The 27546-nt window shown below is 45.9% G+C and overlaps 1 protein-coding gene across 2 annotated transcripts in view; it reads left to right on the top strand.

Annotated features, from left to right (window-relative positions):
- The window catches only part of ERN1 (endoplasmic reticulum to nucleus signaling 1), an 82749-nt gene that overhangs the window by 18475 nt on the left and 36728 nt on the right, over nucleotides 1–27546 (top strand). For both annotated transcript variants that reach the window (XM_070390084.1, XM_070390083.1), the window contains exon 2: nucleotides 11019–11139. In XM_070390084.1, coding sequence (XP_070246185.1) covers nucleotides 11019–11139 — 121 coding nt within the window. The remainder of the gene's footprint in view (nucleotides 1–11018; nucleotides 11140–27546) is intronic.

Below are 27546 nucleotides of genomic sequence, written 5' to 3'. Positions count from 1 at the left end.
TCTCAACCACTAAATGATGGTGAGACCTTGGGTTTTAGTTTTAATATTAACAAAATGCTTAACAACTTTAGAGATTCGCTATCACCCTAAGAACGGGGCTTGGTACCTTGACCACAGTGTGGTAAAGGGTTTCCTGTAGCACCTTTCATGCCCAAATATATTTGCTCCTCCCCTGGGGTCAATATAAGTTGATGACAGAGGGACCGTGAAGACAAATGGAGCTGCCAGCTGCTTGAACTTAGACACTTAGCCTGGGGCCCCAGAACCAGTTGGGGAAAGTGTCTTCACCTGTTGTGAAATGAGCACGCCTTTACTGTCAGAAATCATGTGGCCTTACAAGGAACCTTTTATCAGACCCATTAAATGAGTAGCCTAGACCACCAAAGAATTGGGTGGTGGTTAATTACACCACACGCAAGAATTGCTGCGTGTTAAATACTAGTTTAACTCTCTCAGTGGCTGAGTTTGGAAACCACACAGCACTGCTCAGTTAAACCTTGCCCTTTTTCTGCATCCCAGTTAGACACCTGACTCCCATCCAAAGCAAATGTCACAGTTACCTTTATTGACCTGATGTCAAGAAACAGCAGCCGATGGGCTAATTAGAAGGAAATATATACAGTTGACGGATTATTGCTGATCTAAGCACAGGTAAACAAAGTGTGTCGGGGTTTGGGATGATTTTTATCCTAGACTGAAACCATTAAAACGTAGACACAATTAAAAGTCTCTTTAATATCACCAGTGTTTTAATTCCGTTCTTCATCCTTCGTCTACTGGATTGGAATAAACCCAATGATGTTCTGTGTCACTGTGTATACAGATGATTGTATAGAAGTCTCCACGTTTGAGCTGAGTGAGTGAAAGTCGCCCAGTCGTGTCCGACTCCCTGCGATCCCATGGACTATACAGTCCATGGAATTCTCCAGGCCAGAATACTGGAGTGGGTAGCCTTTCCCTTCTCTAGCAGATCTTCCCAACCCAGGGATCAAACCCAGGTCTCCCGCATTATGGGCAGATTCTTTACCAGCTGAGCCACAAGGGAAACCCGTACTGAGTACTTGACTCTTAATTGAGGTATGTCAGTGAGACAGGGGGTGGGGAGCAGGGTTTGATTAGAAGAGGGAGTCAGAGCTTCTAGTTATTAACCTTAGCAATAATGCTTGGAGGTGAGAAGGGCATTGGGTGCCGGGGGATGTGCCAAGGCACCATAAAGAGGAGAGAAAATAAGACTTGCACGTGTGTGGGTGTGATGGGGGAGATGGTTCCTATGGATAAGAAAGCAGAGGATAACAGAAGATGCCAAACTCTGTTACACTTGGTTGGATCTGTCTCATCAGACCTTTTCCTGATACCCTCAAAGGAAGAGCTGCTGTTCTAGCCTGCTCCACTGATCATGATGTGGGCTTCATTTTTCAACAGGAGACTGTTATGTAATGGGTGTGTGCCGGCATTTACTGGGCACTGATTTCAGTTGCATGCTGATTTGGAGAATTCTCGGTGGTTTTTTGGCCATCTCTGGGCACAGTCTTCTACCATGTGGCCAAATATGACAGTACCCCGCTTAGTAGTTTTGTGAAGCCACCAGAATTGCAAAGAGCCAGACTCTGCTGGGGTCTGTAGCCAGAAGTATATAATATGGCTGCAAATAGAATTGTAGACAAAGATGTATTTTTTTTTAATCGTTTAGGGCCTGCCAAGGGACTGTGTTACATAATACTGTCTTGAGGAACTTCCTGCTTAATTGCACAGGTTCCCCCCGCCTTTTTTTTTTTTTTTTTTTTTTTTTTTTTTTTTTGGTGGGAAGCTCTATAGAACTGGGATCTGGTATGACGAGCCAGAAAGTGTCTTACCCATAGCTCTCAAAATAAGCTCACCCATCCTGGGTGGCTTTCAGCTGGGTATAGCCCACAGGAGGATCCAGTCTACTTGTGATTTTTCCATACCTCTGCTTTCTTATCCATAGGAACCATCTCCCCCATCACACCCACACACGCACATGTGCAAGTCTTATTTTCTGTCCTCTTTATGGTGCCTTGGCACTGGCACATCCCCCGGCACCCAATGCCCTTCTCACCTCCAAGCATTATTGCTAAGGTTAATAATTAGAAGCTCTGATTCCCTAGCACATTCTAAGTCCATTTGCAATTTATTATTCTACATTTGGTGACATGCAATCTTAATTGTTATCAAGATTTCCCCTGTCCTAAGTAGTAAAAGCATAAGCGCTTGGAAGCCTTTCCTGTGGAATCCTTCCTTCACTCGCATGCCTGTCTTTTTTTTTTTAATTTATTTATTTTAATTGGAGGCTAATTACTTTACAATATTGTATTGGTTTTGCTATACATCAACATAAATCTGCCACAGGTATACACATGTTCCCCATCCTGAATCCCCCTCCCACCTCCCTCCCCATACCATCCCTCTGGGTCATCCCAGTGCACCAGCCCCAAGCATCCTGTATCATGCATGGAACCTGGATTGGCATGCCTGTCTTAAGTCTTAATAATACTGTAATGGATATTCATCAACCAACCAAAAGTCACTTTACCTTCCTTTTACCTTTATGGGCTGCTGTGCAGTGGGTTGGAGCCCGGGCAGGGAGCCTTGCACTGCACAAGGCAGAATGGTTGTTGGTGGCCAGTTATAGGTTCCAGGAATTTAGGTGCAAAAGCACAAGCTGGAATTAAGATTGCCAGGAGAAATGTCAATAACCTCAGATATGCAGATGACACCACCCTTATGGCAGAAAGTGAAGAGGAGCTAAAGAGCCTCTTGATGAAAGTGAAAGAGGAGAGTGAAAAGGTTGGCTTAAAGCTCAACATTCAGAAAACTAAGATCATGGCATCTGGTCCTATCACTTCATGGGAAGTAAATGGGGAAACCGTGGAAGCAGTGTCAGACCTTATTTTTGGGGCTCCAGAATTACTGCAGATGGTGATTGCAGCCATGAAATTAAGAGACACTTACTCCTTGGAAGGAAAGTTATGACCAACCTAGATAGCATATTCAAAAGCAGAGACATTACTTTGCTAACAAAGGTCCGTCTAGTCAAGGCTATGGTTTTTCCAGTGGTCATGTATGGATGTGAGAGTTGGACTGTGAAGAAAGCTGAACGCCAAAGAATTGATGCTTCTGAACTGTGGTGCTGGAGAAGACGCTTGAGAGTCCCTTGGACTGCAAGGAGATCCAACCAGTCCATTCTGAAGGAGATCAGTCCTGGGTGTTCATTGGAAGGACTGATGCTAAAGCTGAAACTCCAGTACTTTGGCCACCTCATGCGAAGAGTTGACTCATTGGAAAAGACTCTGATGCTGGGAGGGATTGGGGGCAGGAGGAGAAGGGGATGACAGAGGATGAGATGGCTGGATGGCATCACCAAGTCGATGGACATGAGTTTGAGTAAACTCCAGGAGTTGGTGATGGACAGGGAGGCCTGGCGTGCTGCGATTCATGGGGTCGCAAAGAGTTGGACACAACTGAGCGACTGAACTGATGTTGTATAAGGATTTTCTGTTGGACACATGCCAATATCTTTGCTAGACTGATACAAGTGTTGTATCTTCAGTTTGGTGGAAGGGTTTTCTTAACCTTGGTGGTGGTGGTTTAGTCACTCAGTTGTGTCCAACTCTGCGATCCTATGTACTAGAGCCCACCAGGCTCCTTTGTCCAGGGGGTTTCCCAGGCAAGAATACTGGAGTGGGTAGCCATTTCCTTCTCCAGGAGAATCTTCCCCAAGCAGGGATCAAACCTGTGTCTACTGCATTGCAGGCAGATTCTTTATACCAGGGAGAGTATGTATGTTCAAAGACACAATCATTAGACTCTTTCTATATGGGGCTTGGGCTTGAAAACTAGTAAAAATATTCCACAAGAATAACTTAGAACATTTGGAATCACCCTTTAATCTTTGCTTATACCTCAAGCATGCATAAGCAATATATCCATGTCTTTATTTAAAAGTTTTATGGATTTATTGTGCCTTAAAATATATACTACCAAGGTAGTGAACTGTCACATTTTAAACTATTTTCCAAATTAAAATTATGCTTTTTAAGGACTTGGCCTTTGTGTCTTTCAGATAGAAATTAACTAAGTAAAACTAAAAGTGAGGATTATGTAATGTAACAGTAATCCAATAACCATGCAGGAAAAAATTAGTTAAAAAAAAAACGCCGACAAGCAAAAAACCCCACCTCTCAGCAAATCCTGGAAATCAATGTGGTACTCCTAAAAGAAAAATACCATTTTGTAATTAGCCAGATTATTGTATTCTAATTATTATAAATGGTTTGGTCTGTTGGAGTGGAGACAAGAATGGGAAACGTTTCACAGGAAAGTGCCTATAAGTTGAGCTTTTGGAGATGGACGTTTGGGTTAGGCCTGATCAGTTTGCATGCCACCTGAGACGTGTATGGCTCTCTTGTTCACAGTGTGCACATCTCTTTTTTTTTTTTTTTTTTGTGGTCTCCCTGGTGGCTCAACTGTAAAGAACCTGCCTGCAATACAGGAGACACAGCAGGAGCTGTGGGCTCGTTTCCTGGGTTCCTGAGAATCCCTTGGAGAAGGAAATGGCAACCCACTCCAGTATTCTTGCCTGGAAAATCCCATGGACAACTCATGGGTTCAGAAAAGAGTCTGACATGACTTAGCAACTAAACAACAAGGACTCACTAGTTTGGGGATAGAACCGATACTATAGTATCATGTATAGATCACCTTGGAAATTGGGGTGTCAGACACGTGTGTGCATGGCCCCACTTCTTCCCTCTGACTTCAAGATGAAAGGTCTGTGCCAACTTTATTGATCTTGTTTCTGACCATTGTTATTAGGTAGTCTGTTAAACCGTGGGCTGGTTCTTGAAATATGTGTCTGAAATTTAAGAATTGTGTTTCTTTGGAAAATGCAGCCTCTTGGAAAACCCTAACGGGGAAGCATGGGGGCTGCCCTGTGTTCTGAATCTTAGAGCAGCATGTGGTGTGCTTCCTGCTGTTCATCCAGGGGCCAGAGGGAGGGTGCAGGGGAGTAGCCTTGTCAGTGGTAGCCTGGCAACTGCAACCAGATCCCAGCTTTGTGGGCTCTTCTCCAGCCACCGGGGAGCTGCCTCTGGCCTGACCCGTCCCAAGTTCTAGTTCAGAAACTGGTAGGTTTGGGACTTCCCTGGTGGCCCACACTTTGCCTGCCAGTGCTGGGGGATGAGGATTTGATCCTTGGTTGGGAAGCTGAGACCCCCACATGCCTAGTGATCAAAAAACTAAAACATAAAACAGAAGCAATATTATAACAAGTTCAGTAAAGACTTAAAAATGGTGCACATCAAAAAAAGGGGACTTGCCTGGTGGTCCAGTGGCTAAGAATCCACACATCCAGCGCAGGTGGCCGGGGTTCGAACCCTCGTCAGGGAACTAGATCCCACGTGTCTCGACTGCAGCCGGACCCGATGCAGCCAAATAAATAAATATATATTTTTTTTAATCTTAAAAAAAGGTGTGTTAGAGGCTGTTTCATTTGTTTTTGTGCTACCTAAACACTTGATTTGTGAATGTTTATACGGACAGTCCCTTCTGTCTGTACTAAACAAAGTTATTCCAGAGCTTGTTTTAGGAAAGACTTTTTTTTCTTGCCTGAAATATAAACATTTGAGTTCATTAATGCAGGAGCAGCTGACAATTAGCTGAATTTAGAATATTAGAAAATGAGATTGTTGGAGATTTAACTACCTTTTACTTATCTCTGTATGAGCAGTTGGTAGCTGCGTTCATGTCTTTTGTGGGAAATGCAAAGCAAGTGGTACATTTTAATCTTGCTTTATAATAAAATTGAACGTGAGGATCCAGCCCAGGAATTACGTTTTCACAGGAGGCAGCCCTGGCCGAGCCAAGCAACAGTGAGGGCTGGATTTTAACAACGGAATCAACCTAAGTGAAATAAGCTGTTTTTACAGGCACACATTTCCCCAGCATCATCTGGCCCAAATTGCCCAGCTCTCTGGTCCTCAGATGGGGCATTTCCAGAGTTGCTATGTCAGGGTCACCTCATGTGAGAGGGCCAGACTTCCAATTAGCTAATGGATGTCTCATTTTAGACTAGACTAGATTACCCGCCACGGCCTCTACCATGTCACTGCAATTACTTTTTTAGGAGTCACCAATGAAGCCAGGAGTATATAACCCACTAGTTTGAAAAACGAGGCAGATCCCAGGCTGATTGGCAGGATCAGACCTTTTCTTTCTGCTCTCAGGCTCTCTGGAAACCAGTGTGTGTAGCTCTGGGGCCTGAAGCCCTTTTATCCATTGCAGGGAAAATGGAACACCAACAGGGTGAAGGTGATATGCAAGATCATCGTGAAGCAGTGTTTTTAAATGTTTCACAGACACGTAGTTCTCACCTGTGCTCAGTATCACACACAGAATTTAGTTGCTTATTGCATTCACGTGAGTTACAGCAACTTACCACTTTGCCGACAAAAGTCCATGTGGTCAAAGCTATAGTTTTTCCAGTAGTCATGTATGGATGTGAGAGTTGAACCATAAATAAAGCTGAGCACGGAAGAATTGATGCATTCGAATTGTGGTGCTGGAGAAGTTTCTTGAGAGTCCCTTGGACAGTGAGGAAATCAAACCAGTCAATCCTAAAGGAAATCAACCCTGAATATTCATTGGAAGGACTGATGCTGAAGTTGAAGCTCCAGTACTTTGGCCACCCAATGTGAAGAGCCGACTCACTGGAAAAGACCTGGGTGCTAGGAAAGATTTAGGGCAGGAAGAGAAGGTAGGGACAGAAGAGGAGATGGTTGGATGGCATCACCGACTCAATGGACACGAATTTGCGTAAACTCTGGGAGATAGTGAAGGGCAGAGGTGCCTGGTGTGTTGCAGTCCATGGGGTCGCAGAGTCGACACGACTTAGTGACTGAACTACAACAACAACAGATAGCAGCTGTAGCTGAGGGCAAGCATTTTAATGCTTTAAGAAATGCCAGGAGAAGAAAAAGGCAGAGATTTTGTGATATTAAGTTGCCTCATGAGAGACTAATGCTGCTCAGAGTGTCTCTTTCTAATTTGAAACTGTCAAGAGCGTCAAAGAAGAGAAAAATCTGTCTGGTGTGATGGGGTTTGTGATGTCACTGTGGACATTGTGATTAATTCAGTGTTCTCAGTTGCTAAATTCGACCTCCAGCCAAACCTGGCCTTTCTGAGATTTTTGAAGACCATGTTAGTTATGTGATGAGTGTTTTATTTCGAGTCACCAACCAACCATGGACAATTGCTCTTCCTGTGGTTTCCAAGATGCTCAGACAAAGCAGCTGGTTTTCATTTCCATGCCAATAGTGGAGCAGCACTGATATATTTTAGTAAATATTGGCCCCTTTTAGTATTAAGACTGTGATGAGATGTATTTGGGGGCATTTAGTTAATTATAGTTGTACTGTAGGCTTTAGGCTTTAGTTACAGTGAAACTCTTCTGTCCTCTGGATGTACACTCTCTGACCGGGAGACCTTTGTGTTTCTAAACTTCTGTCCCTTATTTGGTGGATTTCAGTGATCAAAGGTGATTGGGTTACCTAATAACCCTGAGGTGGAAAGAGCTTCTGGAATTTAGGGGCTTGCTGAAGGTCCTTTAAATCCCAGCTTCTCTTCCACCTGCTAACTTATCCATTTCCTTTTTATGATCATATTATAGAAAATTTAGAAAATAAAGGAGAAAAAACTAGGGCTATAATTTTACATTTTTTTTCTATAGATATATTGAAAATACTTGTGTGTGTGGGTGTGTGTGTGTGTGTATTTAGAACTGTCTCAGTTTCGAGGGACAGAAACTTAGCTCTAACAAGCTTAAGCAAACAGGGGAGTTGACTGCACGGGCCAGGTGTCCCTGGGCCCAAGCTCAGGGGTTGGCCAGGCCTGAGAAGTGTTGGAGGCCAGGGTCTTAATCCCAGCTTTTCTGCCCTGTTTCTTCTCAACCTTCTTTCCGTCTTTATCTGTCTCTCTCTCATCCAGCTTTTTCCACATGGAGGAAAACATATTCACAGAAACCTCCTGAGTTTAATTCCCTTTTCTTTTTTCTGAGTTTAATTTCTTAGTACTTCAGCCACCCAAATTGTTCAACCTGCTTCTGACATGATTCCCAAGACCTAAGAATGGTTGTTCCCAGGGGAACTGTGTGACAGAGGGAGGGGGTTCCCACCTGTTGGCCCCCAGATATGCATACACGTTCCCATTTCATTTGGTCGACCTTCTCACTACCCCCACCTAACTTAATCCCGCCACCCCACATCAAGTCGCAGACCCATTCATTCCCCTTGTCAGTGGAGGTAGCCCCTTGCCTGGGGTCCCAGGTAGCTCCAGCCTCAGTGGTCATCACAGGGCTGCTGTTCTCCAGGCCAGGTGCTCCAGGTGGTATGTGTTCAGGTGTGAGCAGGTCCAGATGATTCTAGTCACCATTCATGCCCCATGGTCCAAAATAATTTTAGACAATTGGTGTACAAGACTTTGGATTCCACCCAGGGCAGCCACCACGTTGGGGCTTCTGTTTTCCTAGCCAGGTTGTGCTGAGACTGATCTCCTACTTGCAGAAGTGGAGTTAAAAACAGGTTCTTCTCAGCCTTAACCTGGAGAGTAGATTCAGCAGGAATTGTAAGGCTTGCAGTTATTTCACTCATCCCAGGTAAGGGGCCCTTGCCCTGGGCAAAGTGGAGGGCGGGGCTTCTCCTCTGCAGGCCACACACAGGCAAGAGGTAGAGGAGGTTCTGGCAGCTGCTTGGCCCCTTTGCCTGGGGGTCTTCACATTGGAAAAGGAATGCAGGCACTGGAGTGTTTGTCCCACCAGCTCAGGCTGCCCTGGAGAGAGCCATCTGTTTTAGGAGATTAATTAGTGTCATCCTGGCTTTTACCAAGAGTGACCAGGTATTTCGGGGGTCAGGCTCCCATGCACAGTCTTTATGTTTCGTGCTAAAAGCTAGCCATACTGTATTTTAAAAAAAGCATCTGTGCCAAAATTTAAACTGTCGCAGTGTAAGCAAGTTGTATTGGCCTGTTTTTAATTCAAGACTTGCAGGAACCAGCTGATTGATGTGACAGTACAGTGACAAAGAAGAGAAAATCTCATTACAGATGGTTTTGCTGAGTGGACCCAGACTTCAGAAGGGAGTTATCCTAGGAAACCGTACCAGCTATTGCCTGCTTGTGCGTGTGCGTGCACACACACACACACACTCCCATGGAAACCATGTGGATGAGTGTACAGTTCCTAGCAAACCTAGAGGACAGGCAAGCAAAAAAAAAAAAACAAAACTGTCCAGTTAATTATAACCACAGCGTACATTAAATTTTGTATTCTATAGTTTTCATGTGACAACACATACAAGTTTTCCTCTGTATTGTAGATTCTTCCAAGGGCCATTTTAATGATACGTAATATTCCATTGGGCAATGGCACCCCACTCCAGTACTCTTGCCTGGAAAATCCCATGGACGGAGGAGCCTGGTGGGCTGTAGTCCATGGGGTCGCTAGGAGTCGGACATGACTGAGGGACTTCGCTTTCACTTTTCACTTTCATGCATTGGAGAAGGAAATGGCACCACTCCAGTGTTCTTGCCTGGAGAATCCCAGGGATGGGGGAGCCTGGTGGGCTGCCGTCTATGGGATCACACAGAGTCGGACACGACTGAAGCGACTTAGCAGCAGCAGTATTCCATTGACTGTTTGTGTCCTAATTTGTTTCAGCCATTTAGAAGTGTTCAGGTCTTTCCTGTTTTTTGTGTGTTTATAAATGGGTTTTGATGAGTATCATTGTGCAAAGAGCTTTTCCCATAGCTGGACTTAACTTCTTTAGGATGTAGAAGAGGAACTACAGAGTCAAAAGCATGAATACTTTTATGCTTTCCAGAAATATTGCACTAACTTATAATTTTCATTGCCAATCAATAGTGGATGAGAAAGTGAATTTCACTACCTTTGGTTATTTTCTGTAGAATATTTTTCAAATTCATTAAAGATAAAAGGTACATTTTAATTTAAATTGTATTTTTATTTCATGAAGAATAATTTGGGTTATTACGGTGAATTTTTTAAAAATTATTTTTAATTGGAGGATAATTGCTTTACAATATTGTGTTGGTTTCTGCCATACATCAGCATGAATCAATCATAAGTATACATGCGTCCCCTCCCTCTTCAACCTCCCTCCCCATCTCATCCCTCTAGGTTGTCACAGAGCACCAAGTTGAACTCCCTGAGTCATACATTTTCTTTTATGATATGTCTCTCTCAAAATCTTGGTGTTTACTATATTATATAAACTCTTTGTATAATGAGAGCTGTTTTTCCTATTTTGCTTTAAATATTTCCCCCAAATTCCTTGTTGTTGTTTGTTGTTGAGTCGCTAAGTTGTGTCCGACTCTTTTGCAACCCCATGAACTATAGCCCACCAGGCTTCTCTGTCCATGGGGTTTCCCAGGCAAGAATACTGGAGTGGGTTGCCATTCCTTTCTCCAGGGGATCTTCCCGACTCAGGGATAGAACCCAAGTCTCCCGTGTTGCAGGTGGATTCTTTACCACTGAGCCGGATTCCTTGCCTTTTAAAATGTGTGTCGGTGTGTTGGCATTCTACTTTAGCATGGAGTCTTGCAAGATAACCAGGTTTCAGAAAGTAAAATATAACCAAGAGAAGGAACTCAAAGCTGGCATACATACTTTCCCCATCTGTTTCAGTGGAGGCTGGCCTTGGACTATTTCAGAGTCCCCCGTCCCTGACATGTTAGGTCATCAACCCTTGTGTGGGAAGGACTGCTGCTTAGATAGAATAAGGCGGTCTGGTTCTAGTCCTAAACCAGCTGTTGTCCAGACACATGCCCTTGATGGGAACTTCAGCTCGTCAACTTCAGTTTCTTCATCTGTGACGTGGTAGATCTTAGAAGGATAACTTTTCGGGTACGGGAGGGGCTGGTCGGTGGTTGTGCACACCCAAGATGAAGAATCATATTGACCACATCGATTCTTCTACCTCTCACTGCAGGGTTTTGGGAGTCCCAGCACTGTGACACTTCCTGAAACCTTGCTGTTTGTGTCCACATTGGATGGAAGTCTGCATGCCGTCAGCAAGAGGACAGGCTCCATCAAATGGACTTTAAAGGAAGGTAATTGGGATTTGTCCTGGGGTGACATGGACATTTGCTCAGCTGCTTCCAAGGAAACATTCCAGAAAAAGAGAGAAACAGTTATACATGATTTTAATAAACTAAAAAAGGATAACAGTCAAAGAGAAGAGATGAAGTGTACACAAAGGGTATGTTTATAACTCAAATTGTGATTATCCACTCAGGGCATCAGTTGAGACAAGCTTTATCTTTTTTATTATTATTATTTTTTTCACAGTTGTCTAGATTTTGTGTATAAATGGCTCTAGGCTTTTCTATGAATAGTTCTGGCTGGTTGGTCTTTACAAAGACATGCTACATTAATTTTTTTTAAGTTCTAATGATTAGAGTCTTGTAATCATAAGAAGCTATCTTCTCTAACCTCAAATTACTCATTTTGTTTTTATAGAGGCTAGAATGGCTGAGGGCTGCAGGATTTGACATTCATCCAAGTCAGTCACTTTATTAGCTCTGTACATTGAGGGAAGTGGAAGGCAGAGGCTGTTTCTCATTTACTCTACCAAGCTTCCATTTATGATCTTGTGTTCCTGGTGATGGTGGGCAGCATGGACTCCCTACAGCTGGGAATCGTATTCAGTTCCCAAAGTAATCTTCCTGGATAAAAGCCAGGCAAATCCCAGGATTGGGGGCTTTCAGAGTCATCTCTTTTATTCCATCCTATCGTAATTCTCCTTTGGCCATAAATTCAGGTCTGACTGGTATGTTCTCTTTCATCACTAAGCCATGACTCAGTATTCTCTTGAACACAGCAAATGTTTTTCCTTCATTAATAAAATGTTCCAAAACAGTGTTTTTAGTTGGAAATATATTAGCACATATCAGAAGGTCACACACCATCTTGTCCATTCAGCAGCAAACCAGGTTGCCATCCGCAGATGCTGGCAGGTAGGTAACCACAGACTGCCCTGCCTCACCTGTCCGGGCCAGCTTGGATCAGCAAGGACTTTAAGTGATGGAAAGGACCAGGTCCCTCAGGAGCGAGAGCCCACAGCAAGATGGGAGAGCCCAGTGTTGGCAGTATATTACAGGCTCTCCGAATATTATGTGTGCTTTCATGTTTAAGCAGCGTTCTTTATATTTCAGAATGTCTGATTTTGTCCAGAGATGAAAATCAACAAGTCACAAAAGGATTGAGATAAATATTTTTGCTGTTAAATATGAGGGCTGGTCCCTCAGTTTCAGTATTCCCAGGCACGACATCTTTGCCCCCAAGCCACTTCATTCTTCTGCTTTGCTTTTTCCCTGCGTGTATTTTTTTAGATCGATCTCCAAGTCTTAATTTCTGCAAGTAGCCTTGCCTATAGCCAGCAAAACCGTGCCCTGCCTTGTTTGTTGCTTAGCCAAACATAAGAGACAATCTGTTCTCTCCTGTAATTTAGAGCTGAAAGAACCTGCCTCCTTTTACTTATTTGTTTGTTTATTTTTTAAAGATACTTTAAAAATATTTGTTTAGCTACCTCGGGTCTTGGTTGTGGCACGTGGGGCCTTTTACGGTGGTGCACGGGCTTAGCGGCCCCGCGGCATGTGTGATCTTAATTTCCACGGATGGAACCTGTGTCCCCTGCGTTGGCAGGCGGATTCTCAGCCACTGGACCACCAGGGAAGTCCCTTGTCTCCTTTTAAGTTTAATGCAAGTTTAGAGAACTCGAAACTCTATCTGTGAAAGCTACTGTATGGGGCACAAAGAGGAAAAAGACAGCCCCTACCCTCAAGGAGCCCACCGTCGGGAGGGAGACCTGACAAGCACACAGAAGTTCAGCAGGGAAGCAGCCTTGTAACCACCGCAGAGAGGTGCTAGGAAGCTGTTCCAGCTGGGCCGGGAAAGGCTCCGTGTGCGGAGCTGAGCCTTGGAGGATGCATCACACTGCAGTCGGGTGGAAGCCTGGCCGGGAACAAAGGCACCATCTGGGGTGTGGGGACAGGTCTGGTTTGGGAGGGGCTTAGCGATGGAGGTGGAGGGAGGCAGACAGAGGGGATGTTGAGGCCTGTGGCAGCTCTGAGGCATTTGTACTTGAGGGACCAGGAAGTTGGGAGCCATTGACACGCCTGAGCAGGTGAGTGACTCAACAGGTGTTGCCGCTTCCAAATTAATCCAGCAGCAGTGTGTGCGACTAGAGACAGAGGCAGACCTGAGGAAGGGAAAGGGAAGAGGAAGGATGGGAGGCCTGCCAGAAGTAGAATCGGGGAACCCAGCAACTGGTTAGGTAGGCAGAGCAGGCAGGAGTTAAAAGACACATGCGGGCAGAATTAGAGAAAGTTGATTAAGACCTAAGAATTTCAAGTAATGAAATTCAGTTCGATTTAATTCAGTGAAATTTCAGTTATATTCTAAGTCTCATCGTTTTTCTGAGAATAAATTGGCTGATTTTAGCTAAATTCAGCCCTGGCTAGTATTGGTAGCCACCCCCCGCCTTTTTTTTTTTTTTGGCTGTGTAGCTTATGGGATCTTAGGTCCCCAATCAGGGAGTGAACCCATTCCGTCTGCAGAGGAAGCATGGAGTCTTAACCACTGGACCACCAGGGAATTACTTCGCTCTCTGTATATTTTTATACAAAGATTAAAGATGGTAACATATAGAGACCCTGAATTTTAAATTTAATTTTAATTTTGCAATTATAACTAAAGATTTCAAAACCATTAATATGTAAATGAAAAAAAACCCTAAGATCATGACATCTGGTCCCATCTTTTCATGGCAAATAGAAGGGGAAAACATGGAAGCAGTGACAGATTTTCTTTTCTTGGGCTCTAACATCACTGCGGATGGTGACTACAGCCATGAGATTAAAAGGTGCTTGCTCCATGGAAGGAAAGATATGACAAACCTAGACAGTATTAAAAAGCAAGTGACATCACTTTGCTGACAAAATTCCATGTAGTCAAAGCTATGGTTTTTCCAGTAGTCTTGTATGGCTGTGAGAGTTGGACCATAAAGAAGGCTGAGCACTGAAGAACTGATGCTTTCGAATTGTGGTGTTGGAGAAGACTCTTGAGAGTCCCTTGGATGGCAAGGAGATCAAGCCCATCACTTCTAAAGGAAATCAACCCTGAATATTCATTGAAAGGACTGAAGCTGAAGCTCCAGTATATTGGCCACCTGACGTTAAGAGCCAACTCTTTGGTTTTCCAACCCCGATGCTGGGAAAGATGGAAGGCAAAAGGAGAAGGGAGCAGCAGAGGATGAGATGGTTAGATAGCTTTACTGACTCAATGGAGGTGAATTTGAGCAAGCTCTGGGAGACAATAGAAAACAACAGCAACAATACATAAGTAGATTAATAAATGTATCCAGCTACTCTTCTAGACCCTGAAAATACAGCAGAATCCTTGCCCTCATGGAGCTTTCGTTCTATGGGGGAATCAGATAAGGAGATAAAGTACACGGTGGCAATAAGAGCTGTGGAGGCTACTGCACCAGTCCAGGCAGGGGAGGTTATGGGCTTGGGCCTGAGTGGCCACGGTGAGTCAGATTGAAATGCAAGAAACTTGCTGATGCAAACAGACACCTCTAAGTCATCAAACTGGGGTTCTGCAGAACACTTACCTATTATTCCATTTTGTGGTTTCCTAACTGTTTACTTTTTTCAGGGACCGAGAAACTGGGAGTGTTTTTTTTTTTTTTTTAATTTCTATCCACAGAATGATTTTGGCAGGTGCTTTTGTTCCTCAACCAAACATGTGTTGCTGTTCCCAGAAATGGAGATTTCTCACATCACAGCAGCAAACTCCACTTAGTACAGAAAACAAGTTCTGTTTGTTTTCGGAAACAGATTTGAGTCCTGGCATTTTCCCGTAGGTGTGATCCCAATAAGCTGTGATTTTGTAACTGCAGCAGCACCACTGTCTGTCTCTGAAATTTCACCACTGAACATGACTGAGTGTGTTTCATTTCTGCACTCCCAGCCCAGACTCAAACCGAGAATGTTGCTGTCATGTTCTGGGTTAGATTCGTTTCACAAAGCTTGCCTTGGCCTGGTGGAGATAAAGGACTCTCTTTGGTATTGCCATGGCTGGTGAGTCTGACACTCAAATCTTCATCAAACTGCAGATGGTTCTGTAGCAAACCCACTCCCATTCCCTTCCATCTCCTTTCCTGTAACAGGTCCAGAGGACTAGGTCTAATTTAGAACCATATCTTTAAAAAAACAAACATTTATTTATTTGGCTGCTTGGGGTCTTAGTTGTGGCACACAGCATCTTTTAGTTTCAGCATTAGAGCTCTTAGTTCCAGCGTGTGGGATCTAGTCCCCTGACCAGGGATCGAACCCAGGCCCCCTACACTGGGAGTGTGGAGTCTTAGCCACGGAACCACCAGGGAAGTCCTTAGAACCATTCTTTACTAACTATAGAAATATGCTACCCTTGTAGCCAGAGAGGTCCAAACTCCTGAGATGCCCCCTAAATGATTAATATTGGGAATTTCTTACGAGGGAAGGATTAAAAACAAAATTAGTTATTTGAAGCCTGAAGAACATCTTCTCCTGTGAATTTCCAACCCTGTGCCTCTGTTCGTAGTTCCTATCTGTGCTGACAGTTATGGGCCACCCAGGCTAGAAAAGAGTGATGCTCTGCCCCTTGGTCACCCAGTCCCGCCACATGGACTCATGGAGGGTCTCCCAAACCTGACCCCTCCTCCTGGTGCCCCTTGCCAGTGTCTTAGCCCAGCTCTCAACGTGTACTTCCTGGATCCATGCACAGCTTGCTGACCACCATCCCCGCTTCCCGCCTCACGCTCCCCATCACCCAGCACGCGGCCGGTGGACACACCCTCTGAAGCGACTGCCCAGACCATGCTGCACCTCTGCTGAAAGGCATGTTGTCCATCATGGTGCTACTCCGCGTTGGTCTGCCCGCCCGTGTTCCTCGCCCACGAGGAGAGAAGTACCAAAGGGAGCGGAAGCCTCATTCCTGGGGGGTTGGACTTATCAACAGTTGGCCCTTCCCCACAGTCAGCTGGAGAAGCACCGGGCCCCAGAGTGAGGTCGAAGCTCCTGATCACACCTGTCAGCCCCTTCACAGTCGGGCTGTCACCCACCTCTCCAGCCTCAGCTGCCCGTTGCCACCAGCTCTTGGAGACACGGGGCCTTTGCTTATGGCCTCTCCCCACCAGCGGCCCGCAGTGTTGCCCAGGCCCCCTTCCATCCATTAAGACCCCTTCACAGCTCACCTCCTGGACTGCTGCTGCAGGGTGAACCCCTCCCTCATCAGGCTCCAGAGGAGCTCGCTGAAGCCTCTGTACAGGCACTTCCTGCTTCCTGTGAACTTTTGGCTATGTTTGTCCTCCTAGTGGATTTCTAACTCCTTGAAGGAGGGGGTCTCAGTAAACTTCTAAGACACCCAGTGCCAGCTCAGGCCCCAGGGAGAAGTGGGCGAGGCGGGCTTTGCCTCCCCAGGATCCGTCATCACGGAAGTTTCCAGTTCCAGTTTCTGATCTTGAGCTGCACGTGGCTTTTCATGACTTTCTGCAGTTGGTTTTCTCTCCTGTTCTTCAGGCAGGGTTCGTGTTGCCCTGGAGTGTCAGTGAGCCACCCTCAGAGGCTTGAGAGAAAACTGTGTGACACTCAAGAGAAGGGAGGTTGGGAAAGGGGGCGATGTTTCGTTAGTAGTTCTAATCTATTTTCTCTTAAGGAATTTTTAGGCTTAAGATATGCCATCACTGCCTTTCCCTAATTGCTGAAGCACAGAAAAGTGTTTATTTGTTCTCCATTGTTTTGGAGGATAAAAATTAAGTTTCTGAGAGGGGCTGTGAGAGAAGCTTTTCTGCTTTTGAGTCTCTTGAAAAAGTATTTTCTTTTTTTGAGTGTATTGATTTTTATCAAGAGAGTCTAAACATACACAGACAAAGAGATGATGATCTAATGAACACTCTTGTACCCATCACCAGCTGGTGCACAGCCTCGTGTATCTGTGCCCCCATTCACGTCCCTCCCACATGCCTGGGGTTTGCCTCGGAGCAATATGTCTCATGGCATGGAAGGGCTCTTGGAAATAGTGGTCATGGGACGTTCCTGGTGGTCCAGCGGTTAAGACTCAGTGTTTCCATTGCAGGGGACTCAGATTCGATCCTTGGTTAAGAAACTAAGATCCCATATGCTATGCAGCATGGCCAAAAAAAAAATAGTGATTGTCGCACACAGTAGCATAGATTTCAGCTCCCGTGGGCATTCTCTGCAGCGTTGCTTGGTGTGTTTCGGAATACAGTTGTGAATACTGAAGCTGAGAATAAAAGGCCAGTTTGGGCTGTGACTTATTTACCATCCTCTTACTTGCCTTTGGGTGAACACTCTCATCGCTCCAGAACTGAACTCTGTGAAGTTAGTGACATCCTGAGAGGCACTGGGGCAGAGTCCCAAGCACTAAGTCGTCTTGTCCTCCTTCACATTTGGTTATAGCTTGAATTCCTTCACGGTTGGTTGTAGCAGGGTGTGTTTTTCGGCCTGAGTTACTTCCGCCAAGGCAAGGATGAGTGAGACCTTAGAATTCGACAGCCTTTGGTACCATGGCTGGTTTTTCAGATTATGTTGGTATTTCTACAGGATTCTCTTCATCAAACATGACATTTGGTGACTTGCAGAGATTGTCATTGTGTGGTTGCTAAGTCATATCTGACTCTTTTGTGACCCTGTGGACTGTAGCCCACCAGGCTCCTCTGTCCATGGGATTCTCCAGACAAGAATAGGGGGGAGGGTTGCCATTCCCTTCTCCAGGGGAGCTTCCCGACCCAGGGTTCAAACCCAAGTCTCCTGCTCTGGCAGGTGGGTTCTTTACTGCTGAGCCACCAGGGAAGCCCCTTGTAGAGATTACCCTGAAAGCAAGCTTATGACATCCTCCCCCTAGTTCTGATAAAATTTGGAATTTCACTGTGGATTTTAAGAGCTTCTGAGCAGAGATCTATTTTAAAACGCTCTTGTCATGAAAGCTGAACCTTGAGGAAACTTTTAGACTTGCTGCCCTACAACTTGGACCTGACAACTTTCATGGGAGTTTAGGGCACAGATTACCCAAGTTCCTTCCCTCTGGAGGAAGGAAATGAGCCGCCGTTGGGGAGAAGGAGTCCCTATTGGTTCACTTGAGTGCATGGACCATATTGAGGAGACTTAAGTTTTGAGTTAAGGTGTGGGAGTGGTGAATGACCTTGTTTCTACCAATAATTTTTATTTTTAAAAAAAGGGTATTAGACCCTTAAGCATTTTCTTGAGGAAATGGCAGCTTTTTGCATGCAGACTAACCAAGTTAGCTTCACTGTCAATTGGGATTAAAATCTCCATGTTCTCTTAAACTCATTCCATTTCTTCACTTCATTTTTCTGATTGGGACTAAGTCCTGTTGATGTTTTTTTTCCCTCCTGTTTGGTTCTGACCACCCCTCCTTTCCCCACCCCACCCCCAAACTGTCTCAGACCGTCTTACTGGGGTTATGGCGTTGCCTTCCTCACTACCCGTTGGTTTTTTCTTTATTTGTTTTCTTCTTGCTGTTGCTTTTTTGGCTGCACCGTGTGACATATGAAATCTTAGTTCCCCAATCAGGGATCGAAGCCTCTCACCTCTGCATTGGAAATGCAGAGCCCTGACCACTGGGCCACCAGGGACATCCCCCTCTCTACCCTCCCTTTGTGCTTCCTCCTCCTCTCTCACATCCCCTTTTGTCCCCTGGTGCCTGCCTGTCTTCACCTGCCTTCAGAGTCTTGTACCACGTTTCTCTTCTTCTCAAACGCCTCCAGCTGCTTCCTCCTAGTGCCCACCGCACCACATCCCAAGGTTTCACCCCTTTCTTCTCCACAGTCTCCCTGCCTACCGTCCACCCTTTCCCGTTTTCTCTTAGAAGGAAGGAGGCTCTCAAAGACTGGGTATACAGGGAGGCTTACAGGGAGCATAGAGCAGCTGGGACTTCATCTGTGGCCTTTCAGTCCTTAAATCTCTTTCAGGAGGGCCAACCCAGGACATTTCTGGTCACTGCTAGAGGTGCACTGAGAAGGGTCTGGTTTGCAGAGTTTCTAGCCAACAAGACATCTTACTTGCACCTGGAGAGGTCTTCCAGTCAGAGAGGAGGCTGGTTTGTGTCTTTTCATATTTATGTATTTATTTGGCTGCATCAGGCCTTAGTTGCAGCATGGGGGATCTCTCTTGCATCAAATGTGGGATTTCTGCTGCTGCTGTTGTTATAGTACACAGACTCTAGTTGCAGCACGCAGGCCCTCTAGTTGTGGCTCGAGGGCTTAGTTGCCTTGCAGCATGTGGGTTCTTAGTTCCTTGACAGGGATCAAGCCCACGTCTGTGGCATTGCAAGGCGGACTCTTAACCAATGGGCCACCAGGGAGGTCCTGAGGCTGTTTTTTGTCTTTGATATTTATTCGGCTGCATCTGTGCCTAGTTGCCGCATGCAGGGTCTCAGTTAGGTCACATGGGATCCTTCCTTTCGGCGCCTGGACTCTACCTGTGGCTCTCGGGCTCCAGAGCGTGTGGGCTCGTAGTTGCTCTGAGGTGTGTGGGAACCTTAGTCGCGACCTGGAACTGAACCCAAGTCCCCTGCATTGCAAGGCAGATTCTTAACCACCGGACCACCAGGGAAGCTCTGGGGCTGGTTTTAAATGCAGGCTGCGTCGGGGCAGCGGGGAGGTGGTGCTTTGGAGAGAGGATGAGAAGGAGCAGGGCAGTAAAGCCCGCACCCACCTACATTCCACCGGAGAAGCAATGTGTTCCAGAAATATTGGTGCTCATCTAGGGATGGGGAAGGATCCCATAGGGCTCCTGAGCTCCAGTCCGATGGGCAGCCTGTTCTTGCAGCCTCTGTAATCAAAGCGATCTGATTTCTTCCCACGTGAGAGTGAGTTGGCCCAGAGTCACCTGCAGAGAGAGGCCATCTGCCCCAAACTCTGGTCTGAAGCAGTTAACTCAAATGGTGACTGACTTCACCGGAGAGATTTTTCTCTGTTGAGAGAAGCCTGAAATGGTGCTGACAGGGTCCTTCATGCTCCTCCCCTGGGCTTCTCTTCTCTCCTCCAGCCCTGGGACATTATAGGATCAGGCTGTCAAAGTTCATGCTACAGCTGAGGGTGGGCAGGAAGAACAGGTTTTTCTTTGCAGACCCTCCCCGCCACATCCTACCCTACCCCCTCACGCTTCCACTCCCCTCCCAGAAAGGTATTCCTTAAATAGCTCTTTTTTTTTTTAGCTTCTCTTCTTAAATTTTTTTTTTCATTTTAGAAAAACTTCAACATACGCAAAAGTAAAGAGAATAGTATGAAAGCCTCAGATATCCAGCTTCAGTGACGACTCAAACATGACAGTCTGCTCCCCCATCTCCATCATTTGGAAGCAAATGCCATATCATTTTTTTCCCGTAAATTTAAATAATTTAAGTGTGAGTGAACAAACAGAGCTACACCTGGGCAGCTCTTTTTTGCTTTTATCATGTAGGTTTCTGTGTGGAAAAGCCCTTCTCATTGAGATAAACTTATCTGACTGCATTCCATGTGCAATATTGGATATCTTAAATTATCGACTTCCTTACATTCTACAGAGAGCTTTACCTGCTGAGTAGGAGGGGAGCGAAGACCCGGGCAGCAGTTACACGGGAGTGCACGTTGTGATTATTCACTGAACTGTCATAAGCCCCAGGCACTTTCCCATGTGTATTTCTCAAGAAACAAAATAGATGGTCCCTGCCCTACAGAGTTCTTAAAATTCAATCCAGCCCCCAGATCTTTGAGAACCAGAGAGGCCGCATGCAATTAAGTACCTGTCGCCTGAGAAATGTGCTAAGCGCCAAGTGCAGTGGGCGCTCAGTTTCTGATTTCCTGGAGAAAGGGGCATTTGCAGGCCGGGCAGAGGTAGACAGAGCTGGGGCCAGTGATGGTGACCTCAGAGACAGACAGGAAGGCACCGGCTGGGTTCTGGAAAGGGTTGCGATGGAGAAGAATTAGGCCCAGGTTTTGCAGAGCCTTGAATGCTGAAGGCCTATGGTTCCCCCATGTGCTGAGGGGCCCTAGGCACACAGTCAGCTCTCAGGGCATGGTAGCTAAAGTTTTAGGCTTTAAGAGAAACACAGCAGTCCCCACACGTGTTGAGCCCTAGTAGCTTCGGCGTTAGATTGCACTGCTTTCCTTTCAAGGAAGTGTCTGCCCAGCTGAGTTGGGGGCCTTTGCTGTGATGCATTTCAATTGCCACTGGAGGGAATTCCAGTGTTAGGGCTCCGAGATCTCACTCCCAAGACCATGGGTTCAGTCCCTGATCTGGGAACTAAATCCCACAAGCTGTGTGGTGTAGCCAAATAACACAACCAAAAAGACTCAAATGGACACGTTTAGGAAAGGTGCAAAGGAGAGTTTGGCATGCTTACAGGCAGAGGAAGGAGTTATCCGGAAGGACTTGAAGACCCCTGGGAGACAGAATACTGGGGGTTCTAGATGTGTGAGTGTGAAGTATCTGTGAAGGTGAAAGTGTGTCCTTTTATAGAAATATGCAGGGTAGCGTGGGGTTGGCAAACCTGGAGGACGAGGGGTAGGAAGTTTCTGAGTTCCCCTGTGCCACAGAGAGGGGAGTCCTGTGCAGAGAGGAAGGGGCCTGGAGGCAAGGCATGAAAGTCTGAAACACCAGCTGTGAGGAACAGAACAGGAAGTAGATAAACATATCTCCTATGACTCGGGGCCCAGCTGGCCAGGGTTACATTCTGCTATCTCCACAAGTGATTATGGTGTTTTCTTCAGCAGTGCTCAGAAGACTGAGGAGGAGGAGAGGGGATTGCCCAGTGGATTCTGGGTGGAGGGTTGATGGATTATAGAATGGTCAGCGATGGATATACAGGCAGGGCAAGAGTAGAAGTAGGAAGGAAACTAATATTTGTTGATAATATATATTTGTAAATATATTGAACACCTCTCATGTGCCAGGCACTATTTTTTTGGGGGGCTGTGCTGGGTGTTTGTTGCGGCTCATGGGCTCTTCATTGTGGCTTTTGGGCTTAGCTGCTCCATGGCACATGGGATCTTAGTTCCCCAACGCAGGAATCAAACCTGTGTTCCCCATGTTGGAAGGCAAATTCTCAACCACTGTACCAGTGGTTAAGAAGTACCCAGGGAAGTACTTGGAAAGGACCCAGGATGTCGGGGGTATGTTGTTGTTCAGTCGCTAAGTCGTGTCCCACTCTTTGCAGCCACATGGACTGCAGTGCGCCAGGCTTCCCTGTCCTTCACCATCTCCTGGAGTTTGCTCAAACTCATGTCCATTGAGTCATAAGTGATGCCATCCAAACATCTCATCCTCTGTCATCCCCTTCTCCTCTTGCCCCCAACCTTTCCCAGCATCAGAGTCTTTTCCAATGAGTCAGCTCTTTGCATCAGGTGGCCAAAGTATTGGAGCTTCAGCATCAGTCCTTCCAGTGAGTATTCAGGGATGATTTCCTTTAGGATTGACTGGTCAGATCTCCTTGCTGTCCAAGGGGCTCTCAAGAGTCTTCTCCAGAGCAGCCTTCGGGAGTGCGGCTGTGCGCCTGCGCTACGCCGAGTTCGGGAGTGCGGCTGTGCGCTTGCGCGGCACCGAGTACCAGCGGGCAGTTTGAATTTCGCTCCCGAAAAAAAAAAAAAAAAAAAGAGTCTTCTCCAGCACCACAGTTTGAAAGCATCAATTCTTCAGTGCTCAACCTTCCTTATGGTCCAGCTCTCACATCTGTACGTGACTACTGGAAAAACCATAGCTTTGACTATGTGGACCTTTGTTGGAAAACTGCAGAAGATAAATCCCAGCCCCCACGGATCTTATAGTGACCAGAGTCAGACATTTAAAAAGTAAAATACATAGCAATTCAGAGGTAGTCAGTGTCATGGAGAAAAATCAAGCAGGGAAAAGAGTAGGGGATCCTGGGGGCGGGTAGGAAGTGGTCATGGAAGGCCTCTCTGAGATGGTGACATTTGATCCAAGACCTTGGCACAGGGAACAGTATACGAAAAGGCCCCAAGGCAGGTTTAGACTTGGCAGTAGTCCAGGAGTAGCCTGTATTCCAACATGGCTGTAACAGAGTAAGGAAGAAATCATGGGGGACTGCCAGGGTGGGTGTGGGAGGGTGGGGGGAACATTGCATGGCAACAAAATTCATCAGTGGATTCACTGCAGGGGAACATTGATTTATGTCTACTGGGCATGGATTCAAAATTCACTGGGGAACATTGGCCTCTACTCAGTGGATTGTGAGTGGCAGAGAGGCATTATCTGATTTATGTCTTCGAAGCATCACTCTTCTATGTCAAGGCACTGACTTACAATCTTAAGATATATTTAACCTTATTTAATCAACATAAATTTGCCCCTCGAGTTTGGTGTTATTATCTCTATCTCTTTATTTTTTTCTTTACTGACAAGGAAACTGAGGCTCAGAGAGGCTAAGTAACTTTGCTGAGGTCACTCGGCTGGTGAGTGGCAGAGCTTGGATTTAATCCTATTTTTTCTGATCCCAAAGGGCACACAGACTAGGAGAAAAGGGAGCTCTTGAAAGACAAGGGGTTCCAGTGATACTGAAAAGATGCTGGAAGTAGGAAAAAGAGTGATGAAATAGACCAGAGAGTCTGACATCCGATGGCAGGTTCTGCAGGGGAAATGAGTGTCAGCAGTGTGGTCTGAGGACTGCCTGTCTCCTAGGAGAACAGGGTAGCCAAGCCAGTCCGGAGAGAATGATGGAGGGTGTGATTTGGGCAAGTGGTGGTTAAGGTGCTGGCAGGAGATGATGGAAATGTCCAGTGGGTCCAGAAAGAAGAGTTTGAGAGATGGGGACCTAGAATTTCCTCGTTGTGATTATGGTTGAAACTACAGAGATGAGTGTGCTCTCTCAGAGAACTGAGATGAGAGCCAGGAAAAGTTCTTCCCTGTTGGAGTAAGAAGAGGGAGGGAGAGGGGAGAGGAGTAGACGGGAGAGAGATGAGTGAAAAATCTGGTAGTATTGCAGGGCCAGGAAGTGGAGAGACTGGGGGAGGGGAGGGTCGAACCCCGCGGCGGGGGCAGCAGCAGGCATGTGGGATTGCCCGAAGGGTGGTGAAGCAGCTGGAAGAGTAGAGCTGTGGGTGCTGATGGACAGAGACCTCGAGGCCCAGGGCTCAAGAAGGGAGCAGAGTCCAGTGTGCAGTCAGGGCCCAGTGCAGAGGAGAAGGTAGGAGGTTCGGGAGAGGATGGTGAAAAAGGTATTCTTGGAAAGATGAAAACTCACTTCTTTTGGAAATAAACATGTTTACGTCTATCTTGGGTCATTTCTGCCTCGGGTTGAAAAGGAGGATTCCATCAGCACAGCACAGGAGCCATGCATGTCACCGCACCTCGCCAGGTTTCTTCCGGAGTAAATCAGGCCTGAAATGGACCCGCCAGGGGAGCCGAGTCCAGTGGCCTCTCCCAGGGGAGAAGTGGGCAGATCTGTTTCTGTCTTGATCTTGGAGACCAAACACTGATTTCAGCTTTTTTTTTTTTCCCTCTTCTGATATCTTTACCTTTCCCTTGAATAACACCCATTTTTACACTGGTTAAGTAACTTTTTTTCCCTGCCCTTTCTGAAAGTAAAACAGCTTGGTGAGATGGCTTTCATCCTTATCGGTTTCCATATAGATAGAGAGGCTTGTTTTGTAGCAGCGTTTGTTTATAGCCTTAGGGTTAGGCCACTGTTTACTTTCACATGAAGGTGACTTTTTTTTTTTAAGAGCAAAAATCTTGCCTAAGTCCAGTTCTCGTTATTAAATCCAAAACAACTCCTTTTCATGTTGGGCTTCCATGGCACATTTTCAGCTGATGCTTTTTCCTTTTATTTTGCTGGCTTTTCAAATATTTTTATCCTTTAACCTTTTCTAATATGGAAAATTTCAAGCAGAGATAAAGAGAACAGTAAAATGACAGGCCAGTGTTGTCAATTCTATCTTTAAACATTTATCAACAGGCTGCCATTTTTTGGTCTTATGTTTCCTTCCCTTGTGTTTTTTTTTTTTATTATTACTAATTTATTTATTTTGGCCACATCATGTGGCTTGTGTGATCTTAGTTCCCTGACCAGGGATCGAACCCGTGCCCCTTTGCACTGGGGATGCAGAGTCTTAACCACTGGAGCACCGGGGAAGTGGTTCAGGATGGAGGGGACACATGTATACCTATGGCTGATTCATATTAATGTATGGCAAAAACCATCACAATATTGTAATTATCCTCCAATTTCCTGTAGTAGTTGAAAGGAAACCTTAGATTCAAATGATTCTTTAAGAAGAAAAATATGCAGAACAAGGTCATTGTTCCACATCTGCTTGCTGTGACATGCGTGCAGCTCTGCAGATGTTTATTCCAGGGGCCCTATTTTATGAGTGAATGAGAAGGAGCCCCTCTTGGAGGTCATGTCCCCTTAAGCCTAGGAGAAAACGTGGCTCCTCAACCCTGCTGTAGGTGTCCACCCACCCTTCCCTGGCTCCTGCCAGTGGCCTGTGTCTTAACTGGAACCTCTCTGGTGTGGGACACACTTTGGGACCCGAGGCCTCTGTGTCAGATAAGCTGAATAAGCTCTAGAGGATCAGGAAAACCCACAGTGGAGGAGGAGACCCCGAGAGTGAGTAAACACTGACCAGCACAGATAAGCTCAGGAACAGGCACTGAAACCCCCTCAGTGTCCACGTCTTGTTTTGGGTGAACAGCTAGGATTTGGTAGTGTCCTCTTCATCTCTGTTGATCTGTGGCACCTTTAAGTGGCCGGAGCGAATCGAAAGGACGCCTTTCTCCTGCTGTGTTTTCTTGGAAACGTGCCTTCTCGCTCTCCCTGGCGCACTCAGCTTCTGGGCTGCATTGGAGGCGCTGGGTTATAATTGCTGCTTGTCTGTTTCAGGAGGGCGAGGGCTAGGCACCCTCATTTCCTGTGTCTTGCATCAGTCTGTTTGTCAGAGTGTACCGAGAGGGGATTAATGGGGACGATCACCATGTGCTCGCCAACCGAAAGTTCCTCCTGTTTCCTGAAGTGCTCTTGGTTTTAATGAATTGTTTGTTTGCTGCCCACAGACCACATGTGGTGTGTGCGCCTCCGTTGTTGTGAACACCGGTCTGCCTTCATGTGGGAGCTGGGCCTGCAAAGCAAAGTCAACACATGATAAGGCTTGAAAGGGTTTCCTTCATCTGAGAATCCCAGCTGACCTGGGGAATTAGACAGCTGTCTGTCACCATAAGCAGAGCCTGTATCCAGAGTCACATCACAGCATTTGCTGTCCTCGACCCTAGCTTTGAAGTTTTGTGGGCAGCATGGCTTATAGCCTGTGGGGTCCCAGTGGCTGGAAACACCTCATCGCTGTGTAGTCTCTCGCCTGGGATTTCAGGTCTGTTACAGCACTGCTGGGTCAGTGGCCTCCATCCACCCCGTGGACTCTGGATTGTCCTTGTGATCTGTGCCCAGGAGAAATTCTGTCACTCAGATGACAGCAAATATTGGGTTGGCCAGACAGTTCGTTCGGGTTTTTCTGTACCATCAAGTGGACAAATCTGAACAATCTTTTCAGCCAACTCAATATTAAAACGACCTGAAGGAAAAACTGTGTTTCCTATTTCAAAGATAATGCCTATTTTTGTAGAAATTTGGGGAAATGTGGAAAAGGTGGGGAAGTCATTTATATTTTTAACAAAGGTAACTTACCACTTTTTTGACCTTTCCATCTCATTTTTTTTTTTAACACACATAGGTTGTTTTTTTTTCTCAGCTGCATTAATACTCTAGGTACAATGTTATTTTTTCTCCTGAACATATATAGTTATAAAACTTTATAAGCCCTTTTAGAAGCTTTAAGAATCTCCCTGCAATTCAGGAGACCTGGGTTCGATTGCTGGATTGGGAAGATCCCCTAGAGAAGGGAATGGCTACCCTCTCCAGTGTTCTTGTCTGGAGAATTCTACGGACCGGGGAGCCTGGCGGGCTACAGTCCATGGGGTTGCAAAGAGTTGGAAATGACTGAGCGACTTTAGAAGTCTTAATTTTCGGCCAAGTGGACATTCCATAATTTAACCACATCTCTGAACAGTTAGGTCATCTGTGATGCTACTGTGAAGATCTTTGTACAGAAAGCATTTTATATACTTTGTGTTGTTTTTAAACCTGACTTTATAGACATGGAATTAATGGATCAAAGGGGATCCAGAAGAATGAACACTCAAAGGCTCTAAAGTCATCATATTGCTACCCCAAAGGGATGTATCCATTTACCAGCCAGTCAAATTCTCATCAACGGCAAAACTGCTTCTTAAGCCACAGTTTTGCTTTCCCAATGGAAATATCTAGCACCACGCCAGGTATCTGACCCAGAGATGGTTTGGGTTTAGAAGGCCTTAATGTGTCGATAGTGACACTGGGACCCACTGTCCACCGTGGGCTGTCACTATGCTTCCTGATATGCCCAG

Source organism: Bos mutus, chromosome 19 (genome assembly GCF_027580195.1).
Source record: "Bos mutus isolate GX-2022 chromosome 19, NWIPB_WYAK_1.1, whole genome shotgun sequence".
Taxonomy (NCBI): Eukaryota; Metazoa; Chordata; class Mammalia; order Artiodactyla; family Bovidae; genus Bos; species Bos mutus.
The sequence above is the reverse complement of the archived record's forward strand: the minus strand, read 5'-3'. Positions and strand labels throughout refer to the sequence as shown.